Source organism: Microchirus variegatus (genome assembly GCF_963457635.1).
Source record: "Microchirus variegatus genome assembly, chromosome: 21".
In the NCBI taxonomy this organism is placed as follows: domain Eukaryota; kingdom Metazoa; phylum Chordata; class Actinopteri; order Pleuronectiformes; family Soleidae; genus Microchirus; species Microchirus variegatus.
Window position 1 is genome coordinate 17,216,616 of NC_139822.1, and position 17,623 is coordinate 17,234,238.

General features: G+C 43.7%; 1 protein-coding gene across 1 annotated transcript in view; it reads right to left on the reverse strand.

The window, feature by feature from the left end:
- Window positions 1–17,623, reverse strand: part of fgd5a (FYVE, RhoGEF and PH domain containing 5a) — a 58,244-nt gene that overhangs the window by 3,536 nt on the left and 37,085 nt on the right. Inside the window, exons 8-18 of the mRNA XM_083907906.1 lie at window positions 17,358–17,448; window positions 16,916–16,966; window positions 15,639–15,697; window positions 14,919–14,990; window positions 14,730–14,798; window positions 8,817–8,900; window positions 8,646–8,725; window positions 8,462–8,558; window positions 2,727–2,864; window positions 2,491–2,593; window positions 2,242–2,378 (exon numbers count right to left, since the gene is read on the reverse strand). Coding sequence (XP_083764032.1) covers window positions 2,242–2,378; window positions 2,491–2,593; window positions 2,727–2,864; window positions 8,462–8,558; window positions 8,646–8,725; window positions 8,817–8,900; window positions 14,730–14,798; window positions 14,919–14,990; window positions 15,639–15,697; window positions 16,916–16,966; window positions 17,358–17,448 — 981 coding nt within the window. The remainder of the gene's footprint in view (window positions 1–2,241; window positions 2,379–2,490; window positions 2,594–2,726; window positions 2,865–8,461; window positions 8,559–8,645; window positions 8,726–8,816; window positions 8,901–14,729; window positions 14,799–14,918; window positions 14,991–15,638; window positions 15,698–16,915; window positions 16,967–17,357; window positions 17,449–17,623) is intronic.

Genomic DNA, 17,623 nt, shown 5'->3' on the forward strand with positions numbered 1-17,623 from the left:
CCAAGAATATAACTTTTTCGCGGACTTCCGGTTTTCGGATACCGTTGCCCTCAGCAGCACTCTCGCGTGTTTTACGGACAAATCGGAGCGTCCCAAGGAGCGCGGATGTCAACATCGCACGTTTTATCTCCTGCACGTAGACTGAGGAGGACCACAAAAACATGAGATTTCTTGAAACTCAAATTTTTTTGTCACTCCCATAAACTCAGGGATCCAGTTGTCGTGGATGCCTCAGATTACAGAACAATCCTTTACACCACTCCCTGGTGGTCTAGTGGTTAGGATTCGGCGCTCTCACCGCCGCGGCCCGGGTTCGATTCCCGGTCAGGGAACACTTCTTTGCATATTTGGATACTATATGTAAAACTCAGGGAACCAGAATATCTCATGACTTCACTCCAGTAACAAACAAAACCACTGTTCTCATTAACCACCGTGACGTACTGGGTATGATACTGGACTAGAGAGTTGTTAAGTTGAACAATGCCAACCGTTCAACCCTCCCAGTTTCAGGTAGTTTCTTTCACCTGAGACGAGGTGTGAATGGGTCTTTAGGGGGAATCACCTGAGAGGTACGGTCTGCTATTGTTGTTATGTGTTCTTATTAGAGGAGCGCTCAGGACAGTGAGTGAGTGATGGATTCTCCAGGTGAACATAAATGACTGTTTACGCTGCAACGAAGCACTACAGTCTGATCAAAACATTTACGGAATAGTAAGGAATCGTCATCACAAGGGATATTTAAAGGAACAATATGTAGTATTTATGGGTTTATATAACCCAAAATCCACTTTTTTATACATATTATGTGCTCCTGCATTGTCTAGTCGCTGTATAATAGTTTTTGTTTCATTTTCGTAGTGTTTCAAAAAGTCATGTTAAATAACATGACCGCGGACCGCGGTTGCATAGCCACTGTTAGCAGCGAGACGCCATGTTTCTACCGGAGCCTGTAAGGACAAACGCGAGAGAACAAAACAAGCGTCTCTTTACTTGTAGCGGAAGTCCCGCCTCCTCTCTCTCCGCTACAGTCGCGGTAGCTCGCCCTCTCCCTCGCCTCACGAACCTCATCTGCTGACACGGAGAAAGACGACGAGGACGACATTTGACCAGCTGCGGATACCGTAGCGCTCAGGGAAGGGAGGGGGTGAGCAGAGCAGCAGGTCTTTGTTGTAAATTTCAGCCTCTCCTCTAGATGGCACTATAAACTACTTATTTCCCCTTTTAGCTTTGTCCATTGTATATATGATGTACTGACCTACAGACAAAGCAGATTTCAGCGTGGACACAGGGGAAATATGATTTATATAATATGTAAATGTGCTTGTTTTTCCAGGTATGTGTCATTTTTTATACTGCTCTCACCAAACTCCATAGAGAAAATCTGTGATTTTCCATCACGATTTTACGTGAATGACACAAATAGAAAATACACCAAATGAAGTTATCAGTAGACCAGCGCTCTCCTGTGACCACGCAAGCTTAAAATCCTGTTTTTCTGTCTGGAGTTTGGTGCAGAGAGAGTACATCTTAAAATATTATAGACTTAAGCAGCTTTTGTTAAGTGAGTGTACAAACTGTCGTGTCCTTGTGTAACATATGTGTGAGTGTAACTGTGTGTTGCGCACAGTGTTTGGCCTCTTTAAAAATAAAATGGTGTCGTCTGACGCGGCTTGTTTTTGGTATTTAACTCCAGATTAATTGTTACTTTGAAGAAATGCGACGTATGATATGAGGGCAAACAGCGAACCCTACTGGCAACTAATGTGTACTACCAACATATGTCTTCTCATCAGGACATGTCATGGATGGCTCACATTCCGATGACAAGCCCTTCACCACTCCCTGGTGGTCTAGTGGTTAGGATTCGGCGCTCTCACCGCCGCGGCCCGGGTTCGATTCCCGGTCAGGGAATGCTACTTTGCTAAAGTCTATAATATCATAAGTATGCCCACATTTGGACTTACTGACTATTATAATCCTTAACAAAGCCACATTCAACCATCCATAATCCATCTATTTACCATTAGTTGACATGAAAACTTGGTAGTAATTGGCAAACAACTCTTAAATGTCTCTTAAATGGTCTCCGGGAACCATACACGTGACCTAAAAAAATGCAGATTTTCTCTATGGACTTTGGTGCAAGAGAGTAAGTGATTCATAACGTTCAGTTTCAAGCCAGAAAAGGGCATTAAAACCCTGTTAAAACTGAAATAGAGTGGTATAAGCGTAGTTGACCTGGTTAAGAGATGAAATGCTCTTCCGGCTCTTCCACAAACTCGGCGGCTGCAGACTCTGGAAGACGGCAGAGAGGGGACGACTGGCCCGGTGAGTCCGAGGGCTGGAGCTCCCGCACGCCCCCGACACGCTTCCTCCTAAAGACACGTGATCATTACAGTTGTAGATATGACAGAGGATGAAGCACAGAAGTATATAGTCTTTTCATCCAGACACTTTTTTATTCCCCACCCAAAAGCTCAGATTTACCTCTTTTCCTCAGCTCGGCATAGCAGTGGTCACACACTTTGGCCACTCTGTCTTTGAGGTACTTCAGTGGGTACCTGTGTCTGGAACAGGCGCGACACACCACCTGGTGTACAAAAATGTACTTAAATAATGAAAATAATGTGTCGTCTTTGTTGTACTTTTCTTAACTAAATAGGATAAGGCAGTAGTGTAGTTGAATATTGAATGACTGCCCTTGTCTGGGCTGTAAATCTGACCTTGCCGCAGGCGTTGCAGTGGTGTCGTCTCAGCGTGAGGCTGAAGTCGGACGTGCAGTTCATGCACATGATCACCTGTGAGACGGGCACCAGCACAGGAGCCGCTTCGCCCAGGGCCATCCACAACTTCTCCCGTGCCTGTAATGTAAAAAAAACATATTTAAATGTATGATTTCTCAAAGACAAGTTTTCATATTGATTTTTGTAATAATCGAGTTGCTGTTTTACAATAACTGTAATTGTGTTTGCACAGTAAATTGTCCGGGTTCAATTGCTGGTCAGGGAACATCTCTGCAAATTGAACATTAGGAGTTAATATAAAACATACCAAACCCACTGCGAGCAAAGCAAAAACGTCCCTGATGGTCTAGTGGCTAGGATTCGGCGCTCTCACCGCCGCGGCCCGGGTTTGATTCCCGGTCAGGGAATGTCTCTTTAGAAACCGAACATTATCCAGTTATGAAAAACGATCACCATGATGACATGACTTTGGTGCAGGGAGTGAGCGGCTGAGAAAGTGTTCACCAGGTTGAAATCTTGGAAGAAAAGGTGGTAAAAGGCGAGGCAGTGAACCCAACTGGCAACTCTTGTGTACAACGAACAGGAATCTTCTCATGATCAATTCTTCATGTATGTACGTAATTGCAGTCAAACCCACTGGGAGCAAAGCAAAAATGTCCCTGATGGTCTAGTGGCTAGGATTCGGCGCTCTCACCGCCGCGGCCCGGGTTCGATTCCCGGTCAGAGAACGTCTCTTTACAAACTGAACATTATGCAGTTATGAAAAACGATCACCATGATGACATGACTTTGGTGCAGGGAGTGAGCGCCTTAGAAAGTGTTCACCAGGTTGACATCTTGGAAGAAAAGGTGGTCGAGGCTGAAACCAGTTTTCCTTGTTTCCAAAATAGAGCATCGACACGCGAGCCACAGACTGGAGGAATTTACAGAAGAGGTCTGGAAAGATGGGAGCACAGGGCTAGTGGCGCAATGGATAACGCGTCTGACTACGGATCAGAAGATTCTAGGTTCGACTCCTGGCTAGCTCGGTCTGTTTTAAGACAGAAACATTGGTAAATAGACAAACGGTGTGAGTAGCTGAGAAAGTGTTAACAGATTGAAATCTTGGAAGAAAGGATGGTAAAAGGCGAGGCAGTGAACCCAACTGGCAACTCTTGTGTACGTCCAACAGGAATCTTCTCATGATCAATTCTTCATGTATGTACGTAATTGCAGTCAAACCCACTGGGAGGCGAACAAAGACGTCCCCGATGGTCTAGTGGCTAGGATTCGGCGCTCTCACCGCCGCGGCCCGGGTTCGATTCCCGGTCAGGGAACGTCTCTTTGCAGATTGAACATTATGCACTTATGAAAAACGATCACCATGATGACATGACTTTGGTGCAGGGAGTGAGCGGCTGAGAAAGTGTTCACCAGGTTGAAATCTTGGAAGAAAAGGTGGTAAAAGGCGAGGCAGTGAACCCAACTGGCAACTCTTGTGTACAACGAACAGGAATCTTCTCATGATCAATTCTTCATGTATGTACGTAATTGCAGTCAAACCCACTGGGAGCAAAGCAAAAATGTCCCTGATGGTCTAGTGGCTAGGATTCGGCGCTCTCACTGCCGCGGCCCGGGTTCGATTCCCGGTCAGAGAACGTCTCTTTACAAACTGAACATTATGCAGTTATGAAAAACGATCACCATGATGACATGACTTTGGTGCAGGGAGTGAGCGCCTTAGAAAGTGTTCACCAGGTTGACATCTTGGAAGAAAAGGTGGTCGAGGCTGAAACCAGTTTTCCTTGTTTCCAAAATACAGCGTCGACACGCGAGCCACAGATAGGAGGAATTTCAAGGAAGAGGTCTGGAAAAATGGGAGCACAGGGCTAGTGGCGCAATGGATAACGCGTCTGACTACGGATCAGAAGATTCTAGGTTCGACTCCTGGCTAGCTCGGTCTGTTTTAAGACAGAAACATCGGTAAATAGACAAACGGAGTGAGTGGTTGAGAAAGTGTTCACCAGGTTGAAATCTTGGAAGAAAGGATGGTATAAGGCGAGGCAGTGAACCCATCTGGCAACTCTTATGTACGACCAACAGGATTCTTCTCATGATCAATTCTTCATCTATGTACGTAATTGCAGTAAAACCCGCTGGGAGTACAGCAAAAAAGTCCCTGATGGTCTAGTGGCTAGGATTCGGCGCTCTCACCGCCGCGGCCCGGGTTCGATTCCCGGTCAGGGAACGTCTCTTTGCAGATTGAACATTATGCACTTATGAAAAACGATCACCATGATGACATGACTTTGGTGCAGGGAGTGAGCGCCTTAGAAAGTGTTCACCAGGTTGAAATCCTGTAAGAAAAGATGGTAAAAGGCGAGGCAGTGAACCCAACAGGAATCTTCTCATGATCAATTCTTCATGTATGTAAGTAATTCGCGTGAAACCCACTGGGAGTAGAACAAAAACGTCCCTGATGGTCTAGTGGCTAGGATTCGGTGCTCTCACTGCCGCAGCCAGGGTTCGATTCCCGGTCAGGGAACGTCTCTTTACAAACTGAACATTATGCACTTATGAAAAACGATCACCATGATGACATGACTTTGGTACAGGGAGTGAGCGCCTTCGAAAGTGTTCACCAGGTTGAAATCTTGGAAGAAAGGATGGTAAAAGGCGAGGCAGTGAACCCAACTAGCAACTATTGTGTACGACCAACAGGAATCTTCTCATGATCAATTCTTCATGTATGTACGTAATTGCAGTCAAACCCACTGGGAGTAGAGCAAAAAAGTCCCCAGGGTTTCCCCCAGTGTATTATGGGTCTTCTTGTCTGCAGGTAAGTGCTACTCACTCTGCCAGGTTTGTATGTGTGTGTCCACGACTGGTGTTCAAAAATAGAAGTTGTTCAATGTAGAATCTGGTTCTACATCTTATCTCTAATTAGTGAGTGTTATTATCTCTGTGTCTGTGTTGTAACTGCATTCCACATGTGACTGGTTGAACTGGTGCAGATGAAAGAAAGCTGCATGGGTTTGCCTCACTTCCTCCGTGTGGCTGCAGCCTCCAGCGAGCGTGCTTTCAGCAGCACACTGCTGCAGAGCTGTGGGGGTGGGGCCCAGTCACAGTCTGAGAGGAGCGAGCGAATGAGTTTCGGCAGCTCTGGCCTTGTATTCGCAGGGCTAGTGGCGCAATGGATAACGCGTCTGACTACGGATCAGAAGATTCTAGGTTCGACTCCTGGCTAGCTCGGTCTGTTTTAAAACAGAAAACATTGGAAGGTGGAAAAAAGGTGCAGATGTGGGGAACGAATGTGACTCAGATCTCGCGCTGAGCAAAGTGTCCAAACCCTTTCGCTTCCCAGACACAGATAAGTGCTGCCCAATTCTCCGGTGTTAAATACTGATGTTTAAAAAAAAAGAAAAAAAAAAAAGATTGTCAACGCAGAATTTGCAAATGAGGCTCAATCTGATTCTACTTCTTATCTCGAGCGTGTGGTAAACACTTGAGATGTGCACTCCTACGACTGTGTTTGTATAACTTTGCTTTGTGTATTGTATTTCACCCCTTTATAATGAAATGGTTCATCCAAAGTAGCTTGTTTCTGTATTTAATTCATGAGTAGGTCGTCATTTTTGCAGAAATGATGGTAGATGGGCAGACAGTGACCCCTACTGGCAAATGTTGTGTACTATGAACAAATGTCTGCTCATGAACAGTTGTCACACATGCCTGTCATTCCAGTACAGACGTTTGAAGCCACTTGAAGCACAGGCAAACACGTCCCTGGTGGTCTAGTGGTTAGGATTCGGCGCTCTCACCGCCGCGGCCCGGGTTCGATTCCCGGTCAGGGAACGCTCTTTTACAACCTTAACATTGTTAGAGTTATAACAACCAATTGCTATCACTATAATAAAGTGTACAAACCCACTGTGAATTTAACATGAATAGTAAGGAATCAGAGAACGAAACCAGGAAAACACAGGGCTAGTGGCGCAATGGATGGGCTAGCTCCACCTGTTTTAAGACACCATAGGTAAGTGGACACACGTGGCTAAACAAAAAAAAAAAAAAAAACCTTCCCAGATGGGAATTGACAGGTTTGAGTTCAATCCGGACGTCTAAAAATAGAATGTGTTCAATGCAGAATTTGCAAGTCAATCTGATTCTACGTCTGATCTCTAATTAGTGAGTGTGGGAGACACTTGACCAAACCTGCAAACCTGTGCATTTTTGACCCCATTATAAGGAAATGGTTCACCCAACAGTGACCCCTCCTGGCAACTGTTGTGTACTACTAACCTATGTCTGCTCATCAACAGTTGTCCCACATGCCTATCATTCCAGTTCAGACACTTGAAATATAGCAAACATGTCCCTGGTGGTCTAGTGGTTAGGATTCGGCGCTCTCACCGCCGCGGCCCGGGTTCGATTCCCGGTCAGGGAACGCTCTTTTACAAACTGAACATCATAACACTTTGCGAACACCATAAAAAAGCCTACAAAACCACCAGAGCTCTGAAACCAGGAAACACAGGGCTAGTGGCGCAATGAAGAATAACGCGTCTGACTACGGATCAGAAGATTCTAGGTTAGACTCCTTGCTAGCTCGGTCACTTTTAAGACACCATAGGTAAGTGGTAAAACAAAAAAAACAAACCCTGGCACTTCCCGGATTGGTTTGACTTCAATCCTGATGTCTAAAAATAGATTGTGCTCAATTCAGAATTTGCAAATCAATCTGAATCTACTTCTGATCTCTAATTAGTGAGTGTGGGAGACACTTGGCCTGGGCAAACCTGTGCATTTTTGACCCCATCATAAGGAAATGGTTCACCCAACAGTGACCCCTCCTGGCAACTGTTGTGTACTACTAACACATGTCTGCTCATGAACAGTTGGCCCACATGCCTATCATTCCTGTACAGACACTTGAAAAAAGGCAAACAGGTCCCTGGTGGTCTAGTGGTTAGGATTCGGCGCTCTCACCGCCGCGGCCCGGGTTCGATTCCCGGTCAGGGAACGCTCTTTTACAAACTGAACATCATAACACTTTGCGAACACCATAAAAAAGCCTACAAAACCATCAGAGCTCTGAAACCAGGAAACACAGGGCTAGTGGCGCAATGAAGAATAACGCGTCTGACTACAGATCAGAAGATTATTGGTTTGACTCCTTGCTAGCTCGGTCACTTTTAAGACACCATAGGTAAGTGGTAAAACAAAAAAAACAAACCCTGGCACTTCCCGGATGGTTTGACTTCAATCCTGATGTCTAAAAATAGATTGTGCTCAATTCAGAATTTGCAAATCAATCTGAATCTACGTCTAATCTCTAATTAGTGAGTGTGGGAGACACTTGACCAAACCTGTGCATTTTTGACCCCATCATAAGGAAATGGTTCACCCAACAGTGACCCCTCCTGGCAACTGTTGTGTACTACTAACACATGTCTGCTCATGAACAGTTGTCCCACATGCCTATCATTCGTGTAGAGACACTTGAAACATGGCAAACATGTCCCTGGTGGTCTAGTGGTTAGGATTCGGCGCTCTCACCGCCGTGGCCCGGGTTCGATTCCCGGTCAGGGAACATTTATTTGCATATTGACGTACTCCATCTCCACATTTAGCAAGAAAACTAAGTCATCAGACCCGTGTGCGTTCAGGAAACCCTTCAAAAACACGATCATTCATCTCAAGTGGCTTAAAATGATAAAATTAAGTGTCAGTACCTCACTGCAGGGTCCACCGAACGTGCAGAGACCAGCAGCGTGGTCCGCTATGGCCCGACTTAGTGTGTGGAACCAGTCTTCTCTCTCTCCAACAGAACTGAACGTCGACAAAAAGACAGAGTGAGCTGACGTTTTTACATCGCGAGTGGTTTCAAATAACAGAAGGTTAAGATTAGATTCTCACCTGGCAGAGAGCGTGATGGTGATGTCCGACACTTCGATTTTCAGACAGTTCAGCACGTCGTCCAGGACGGGTTTGCTCACCTGGAGGAACAAAAACAAACCGGCTTAGTCCAAACAAACGAATCACAGATTTGTGAAACTGTGTCGCACGAGAGGAATAAAAATGTTTAACCTTCATTCCCGACAGAGAGAGCGTGTTCTTGAGTCTGTACTTGCCGTCCTGCTGCGGGTACGTGTACAACATGATATCGTTCATCTGGTGGAGAAAATAATGTTCTGTCAGGTTTCTTCTTATTATTTTTAATTTATTACATCATATAGATAAATATATGAAAGAAGAAATCAGCAAATATCAGTGCATACATATCATCATCTTAAAAACAGTTAAAAACAACAACAACAAAGCACTAGAAGTCCATGCAAGCAGTTTTAGACGCACAGTGGACATGATGTCCTTCGGTTTTTGAGAATTTTAAGATTATTTTCTTGACATTTTTGCCAGAATGGGTGGAGGAAGAACTAGAAAGTCACTTTTAAACATTCAAAAGTCATGTTTCTGTCAGGAGAAAAGAATCCTGCAGTCAATGAGCAGGCATTTCCAAAATAAATGTAATTCCACTTTAGGTAAAATATGGAATTGCAGTTTTTTTCTGACATATTTTGATTATTTTTTCTGACATATTTTGATTATTTTGATGAGATTAGGGCTGCAACCAACAACTAAGACTTTTATAATCTTTGAATTATTTTCTCAATGAATCGTTCAGTTGTTTGTGTCAGAAAATATTGTTCAGTGTCGCAAAACCGGAGCAAAGAAACTAGAAAGTGTTCACATTTAAGAAGCTGAAAAATAAAAAATCTTGTTAAAATATCAACACATATGTCCCTGATGGTCTAGTGGTTAGGATTCGGCGCTCTCACCGCTGTGGCCTGGGTTCGATTCCCGGTCAGGGAATGTTTATTTGGGAATTGAACAATCACGAGTTATTAAAACCAAGTAACTATCACTATGACAACATGTACAAAACCACTGTGAAAACATGACATTGAATAACGTCCATGTCTAAGTATTTACAACCACCACATGTAATTTGATTAATTCTTGCAGAAACAAACAAAATATTAACTACTGTTCTCTAGCAGAGATTTCAATTTGAAAGCCCTGCAGCGATTCACACTGTAATACCTAAAAATAGCCACAAGGTGGGGGTGTTGTCCTGAGAGAAATAGCTGAAATCTCAGCTTTTCACCTCATTGTTTATTCTTTTCTATATGAAAGCAACTTTTCTCGCGCTCGAGCACTCTGGGTTTTTGTTTCCTTTCACAGCGCTCACACACGTCTGTGCATCCTGTCAGCACAACATTCCCATGAACACACACACACACACACACACACACACACAACAAAATCAAGGCATGGCTGCGGAGAAGGTATTTATTTGCTTGTCAGACCCCAAAGTATTTTCGATCCCCCCTGAAACGTGTTGGCCATTGTGTTACGGAGAAGCATTTCATTTTCTTCCCAGACAAAAGAAAATGACATCACTGGTCACACCTCGTGTGTGTGTGTGCTCTAAACATCCGCTGGGGCCGTAAAGGCAGCATCCAGGAATTCTCCACCCTGCTCCGGGGCTCCAGGCCTCCCCCATCGACCCTCCCCGTCTTCTCAGGCTATACGCTGAGAACCAGGGACTGGGTGGAACCGGCCACCTTCACCACCACCACAACAACAACAACAACAACAACAACAACAACAACACAAACTGACTGGGTTTTGACAGACAAGCCCCAGGCCCGGCCCGTGACCTCTGGGCTGCGGCCACCGCAGTCCGCCTTGCTCCACCCTTGCGCCGCTGCTCGTTTACTCAAAGATTCCTTCGACAAAAAAAACCACAGCGAGTGCCAAGTTACAAGACTCGCACAAAACGACTTTGTCCAGATGACACACAACACCCACCGACTGGTCCAGGACGTAACATTTAGGAGGGCTTATGCTGAAACAGTTCTGTACTGAAGCGCGTATGAGTCGGCTCTTCTGACCGGCTATTGTCAGGATCGGTCACGTCAATGTTTGGGGTTTTTTCATTGCTTTATTGTACCGAATAAAAACAAGTTTACTATTTTCGATGGCACAGCGAACGCAACCAGTCTTTTATAAAGTATCTAAAAGCGGCACAAGAATCTGAACAGAAAATAACTTTGGTAGAAGACGTTGAAGTCACCTTTTATAATATAACTTGAATAAAAGTACTAGTATATTAACATAAAATGACTTTAGTAGAAGTCACCTTTTATAATATTAGTTTAGTAAAAGTATTACTATCTTAACAGAAAATAACTTTAGTAGAAGTTGAAGTTACCTTTTATAAAATTGCTTTAGTAAAAGTACTAATATCTTAACAGAAAATGACTTTAGTAGAAGTTGAAGTCACCTTTTATAATATAACTTGAATAAAAGTACTAGTATATTAACATAAAATGACTTTAGTAGAAGTCACCTTTTATAATATAACTTGAATTAAAGTACTAGTATATTAACATAAAATGACTTTAGTAGAAGTTGAAGTCACCTTTTACAATATAACTTGAATTAAAGTACTAGTATATTAACATAAAATGACTTTAGTAGAAGTTGAAGTCACCTTTTATAATATAACTTGAATAAAAGTACTAGTATATTAACATAAAATGACTTTAGTAGAAGTTGAAGTCACCTTTTACAATATAACTTGAATAAAAGTACTAGTATATTAACATAAAATGACTTGAGTAGAAGTCACCTTTTATAATATAACTTGAATTAAAGTACTAGTTTATTAACATAAAATGACTTTAGTAGAAGTTGAAGTCACCTTTTACAATATAACTTGAGTAAAAGACAAAGGGACATATTTGAGTGACAGTATTTCAGTAGTAGGGCAAAAGTTGTGTCCAAAACGAAGCAACACTGGAGAGACAAAATGAACTACGGGACGATCACAAAACACAGGTGAGACAAACGAGACACAGGTGAAACACATTAGGGCGGAGCAGACAATCAACAGCCAAGACAAGACAGGACAGGAAGCAAAACTGGACACGGTACACACAAGGAGAACCCGAAACAGAACAAAATACTCAACAAAAAGAACCTACATTTCAAAATTAAAGCACCCTGGATAAGGTGGTGACAGTAGATCACTGTTATGGATCGGTATTGCTGACAATAGCCCTCTTAAAGACATATTTGTGTAAAAAATAGTTTTCCTGATTTCTTAAATGCAACATGGTCAACCATTTCTGATGTAAATGGAACGCTCAATGTGTTATTAACAGCTTCACACTTTCATAAATGCTCTAAAAATGACTGTATCGGACTAATATCGGACACAAAAAGTGGGATCATCCCATTTCTGGTGGAGAGGGTTGTAAAATGTGTTGCAATCTGCAGTCCCACCATTAGATGTCACTACTTCTTACACACTTGACCATGATAAACGTATGAAAGCCTCTAAACCTCAGCTTCCCGCAGTCGCCTCTTTCATGCCTCCTCTCTATCCTCTGCACATCTTTTTCCTAACTATAATAATCCCTTCACTCACTCATCCGGCGTCATTCTCTTTCTGCTTTGAGCCCTAGCTTGTGACACGTCCCCGAGGAGCGTTGACGGCTTTTCGTCTTCACTGTTGTTTGGATTTACTTTCGGTAAAGGCCAATAAATAACACCTGACACACTGAAGCCGTTCCACTTCAACGGGGGCCAATGGCTTTATATCTGTAAACGCTTAGGAACATCAACCACTGAATGTTTGTCTGGCTAAAAACGCTGACCTAGTCAGGACCGGTCGTCCTCATCTGGAGCTCTTTCATTATAAAGTCCTAGTCCTAAAAATTAAGTTGAGGGGCAAGTTTAAGGGCTGTATCGCCCTCAATATTGAGATTTTCCGAGACCACCCTTGGGAGCAAGGGCTACCCAGAATGCATTGCGTGTTTTGACATAACAAACCCGGCGCTAACCCGAAAGCAGCGAAACGAGTACGCTACAAATTAAAGTATTTTCTTTGTTAATAGAGATATAAAAATGATGAAAACCATTGTATTATCTTAGTTTAGGCCCATTTTATGGATTACTGACGTCATTGTTGCGTAACATTTATTTTTATTTTACGATCTTTTGTCAATAGCCGGCCGGTGCGGACAAACGATTGTTTGCTATGGTTTACTTTTCAATAAGCCGTGGTGTGTGGTAACTGTCAGGTGAATATGTCCGTGGTTGCGGTATTTGTACGAGTATCATCTTATAACTAACTGACAACCTAATAACTTGACTGACAAACGGATCGTAATAAATAATCGTGACAGACTGGACGCAGCTTTCGCGTTATTCTGCCCCCTACAGTCTGAAGACGTATCTGCATTTAAGGGGTGTCCCATTTCTAAGAGACAAAATAACACTCTACACTTGGTTTTGAGGGCCAGTTAAGATTAAGGGTTGAGCTTTAGGGGTTAAGATAAGAATTGGAATTGGCCCTTGGTTCTCTTGGTCACGTCGTTTTCCGTTACTTCATAGAACCTCCTCAACGTGGACGAGTCGTCAAAGCGCCGAAAGCATAAACGCTGCCCAAGCATAATTCACAACATGAGACAGCACTGATTGCACATGGAACAATAGAGAGGGTTTATGTGTTTCATGTTATGTGTTTGTGTAGCGTCCCCCCCACCCGTCCTCCACCTCCACCTCCACCACCACCGCCACCTCCTCCCCGGCATTCTACAGGGCGTCTGGCCTTCACTTTGCTGTCAGTCCCCTCCCAATACACAGGAAGCCGGCATCCAGTGACCCACACCAAACATCCTGTGAGGAAGTGGGGCCCTGGAAAACAAGTCCTGAGAGGGGAGGAGAAGAGTGGCGAGAGGGAGGCCCTCGCTACAACGGGTGTGGCGCTTAGTCGGGGTCTTACAGCCTTGGCCTCGTGGACCCGTATCCCCCTCCCCTCCCAGAGACCAACCTCCACCCAACATTCCCTCATATTTTCGCAAGATCACGTACAAACATTGTTTAGAGCGCCGCTTCAATGACGTGGCAGGTGTTTTCATCCACAGGGAACGGCAGAATATTTAAAAAATGAAGGGTTAAGCCCAATTTATACTCCTGCGTAAAGTGCTCTACGTAGGTTACGCAGAGCCTCTGCATCGTCTCAGACTTCACGAAATATTTTTTTAAGTGTCCGTCACTCCGTCAAGGGACAACGGGGACGGCAAGGGCTGCGATTGGTCCTCAGGACAGGCCGAGCTAAGCTGCTCTGTGCCGGCTCACAGTGAGCACCGAGCGTCCACAGAGGCGGCGCTGATCACCGCCAACAACATCGCTGCCGAACTATATATACGTCATATCTTAATACACACAGCACATGTTTAGACTCTAAATGGCCAATTTCTCGCCTCAAATTATCTTAAAACTGCGTTCCGTGACACAGAGAAGTGAGAAACGGCCACTGTTTCAACAACAACAGTCTTTCTCTCTCGGACGCCATTGCTCACTGTAGCCAAAAGCACAACAACCTTGCGCAGCGACCCCTACTGATCGGGCGGGAAATTGCAGCGCGTATCCGTCCACAACGCAGACGTATGAAGGCTCAAGGGGTCTCCTCATAGGAGAACCCTTTTTGGCTCCAGGTAGAACCTTTTGGAGGGTTCCACCAAGAACCCTTTTAAAACCCTTTATTCAGGGAAGGGGTTTTAAAGGGTTCTCTGGATCAAAATGGTTCTTACTGGAACCATTAGTGTTACCAAGAACCCTTGGAACCCTGATTTCTAAGAGTGTACCAACTACAGTCCGACTAATTATCCAGGTATGTTAGTCCGACTAAGACATGCTCGACTAACGTGTTTACGCGACATTAAAGGTTTCTTCGGGAAAGGGTTTTTCCGAAGCAAATGGTTCCAGGTAGAACCTCAGCCCTTTTGGAACCCTTATTTCTTAGAGTGTATGTCAGTTTTTAGTGAAAAAGTTTTCTTTTTGGTGTTACCTTTCACATACAATATAATAGTTATTGAATCATCCTTTCAAACAAAGTTAGAATGGTGCAGAAAGCAGAATTATTACCAGAAACAGGTGTCGCGGCTGCCTGCTTTTCCTCGAGACCTTCATGAGTGTGCCCTCTTTGACGAACATCTGCCAAAACAAACATTAAATCATGACTTTTTTTTCGCAGCAGGTCCTACAGAGACTTAAACCTTCAGACGTGGTAACACACTGTATTTTGAGTAGCTACTGATCTAAAAGTTTACTCACCCGTCCAGGCTTCAGGAAGTCCCTCTTGCCTTTGACACTGTGCTCTATGTGGACCAGACGCAGCAAGTTATCCTGCAGGAGAGCGAGAGAGCGGAGAGAAGGCAGGTGATTATCAAGTGACGGAGAACGAACATGTGCCTGTTTGAATGAATGAATGCGGAAAGGGATGCGATACTGAAAAGCTGAACGGCGGAGGGCAAACAGAGATACAGGGTCTGTTTGTCAGTGCAAAGGCGTAGAAGAGAAAAACAAAAACACAGTGTGATAAAGAGAGGGGGGAGAAACGCTGAAGTGAGACACAGGGGGATCCTGACAGTGAGAGGCGAGAGAGTAAGATAGTGTTGTGGGGGGGGGGAAGGGTTTGTGAATGATCTCCATGGGCTGCTCATGTCTGAGAGCGTCCAGCCTCACACTGCTGCCTTTGTAATGATACACCTGGGACTTTGTGTTGACATCATCTTTTCTTGCGCCTTGTGTTAATCAGCAAGTCAGCGCCAAAGAAGGATAGAACGCTCCTTTAAAAAGAGGGATTCATACGCCCTGAAAACCTCCAAACTCCTTCACTCTCGAGCTCCATCTGATTTTTTTTGCTCTTTCGCTGCCAGGGGCAGAGGAATATAAAGAGCCATCTCACCAACTGTGAATATGCCAAAGCAGACAAGGAGCGCAACAGACAGGCTGAATGTAAACACACATGGTGTGAGCGCGGACAAAACTCACCCCCTGTTTCAGATTGTCGTTGGCCTGGTCTGCCACCTTGGTCACGATCACCAAGGCATCTGCAACACAAACAGCAAAAGTTAAAAGGGAGAGATTTATATGCAATAAAGACACTTGCGTCGCTGTGGTTCAATAGCGAGACTCTGAAAACACGTCGAGCAGCTGCAGTGTTTGGCTTTTTACCAGATTTGACCAAAAGCAGACATTTAAACGCAGTTTTAAATATGTTTTTAACCAGTACTAATGTGGTTACTCTTCTTTGTGTTGGTTTATTTCTGACAGCAATGCTGATACAGTTCAGAGTTCACCACATTCCAATGAGAAGTTGGAATAAAACATGTATGCAAACGTCGTCCCGGGCTAGCCATTGTTAGCAATATCAGTCGATAAGAACCTCTATGAGATGTTTTGCGCAGACAAACAGCGTAGCAACATGTCTACGGATAAAAATTACGACAGATTTACTGAGAAACAAATTCCGACAGCAGTGCTATTAACGGTAAAAGTAGCAGTGTTCGTATTGGGGCAGCCATCTTGGAATCCTAACTCCTATTTTCGGAGTTTGAAATCCCAGTTCAAGATAAGTGAAAAAAGGCTATGAATAGTTGGTTTATCTCGTGATTTCTTTGGAGGAAGAAGAAAAAAGCAACACGACAGTGAAAATATAATGTGTATGTGTTCATTTCGAAAATGTTAACTTTGCTCATTAGCCGTTACTGCCTTCTAGTGTTTCTCCATATAGTTATCTTGCTCTTACGTGTATATGCGGTCTATACAAAAGGCTATGAACACCGTTAGCTATGCTAGCGGATATTGTGTCCTGTCCCAAATGTGCCAGAAACATAAAAAGTCGGAGAAAGAAGTTGACTGGACTTCGTTAAACTAAAAAAAGTTGACCAACTTTGGTGTAGAGATCTGTTTTTTAGATCTGTTTAGCTGGTTGTATAGCTAGCGCTTCAAGCTAGCAAGGCCTTCACATGTGGTTAACACTTCTCTCTTTCAATTTGTCAGAATGACAGAACTGAAGCAATATTAAACGCAGTCCAAAGTCGTAAAAAAGGGAGCTTTCCTATAAACGCTCACGGCTAGCGACTATGCTAACTGCTGGACGATGAGCCCGCCTCCTTGTGTTGCGCCAGAAATTAAAGGACAAAGTAAAACCTGGTCTTGAGTTCCCACCGATGCTGACTGGAGACGGCGATAAAAACATGCACAAGCACTGCTGAGTCATGTGATGACCCCGAGGGAAAACGCCGACTTAACAGAAGAACATTCACCTTGTGTGTCCTCGTATTCTTTAGAGTCAGGAGAGAGGTTGTTCAGGTAATCTGTGAAAAAAACGCACAAGACAAAACAGTCAGGAAATACATAAAAAACTGTGTTTTTAAAAAAAAATAAAGTTTGACACTCAATGTGACTATTTATTGTACTGTGTGTGAAGGGCAGCTCATTAAGTGCAAAATCCATGACACTATGTGACTAAGCCACGGTCACAATATTCAACATCAGCATAAAATCTGAAAACAAGACACACACACACACACACACACATGCACATAAACTTGTTTTTTATATCTTTGTGAGGACACATCATTGACTTAAGCCCTTTAAAGACAGGTTTGTACGTTTTTTGGACCTCACAAAGATATAAATACAAGTACACACACATAATACAGTATATATATATATATATATGCATGTGATATATCAGCATGTTACCTGTGAGCAGCATTCGGTACTGAAGGACTCTGACTATGACCTGCAGCAGCTGGTGTTTCAGTGGGACTTCAGCATCTTTTGGGCCACATGTCTGCACACACAAAAATGTGACATTAGTGATTACAGAATAAGACATCGTATGTGTCGTGTGGTTGAAAACATGAAACACTGGCATAATAGTTTAGATATTTGTCATTTTTCCATGTTTCCAGAGTCACAAACTAATATTTCTTTAAGTATCTGATGACAAACAGCGACGTTGGACG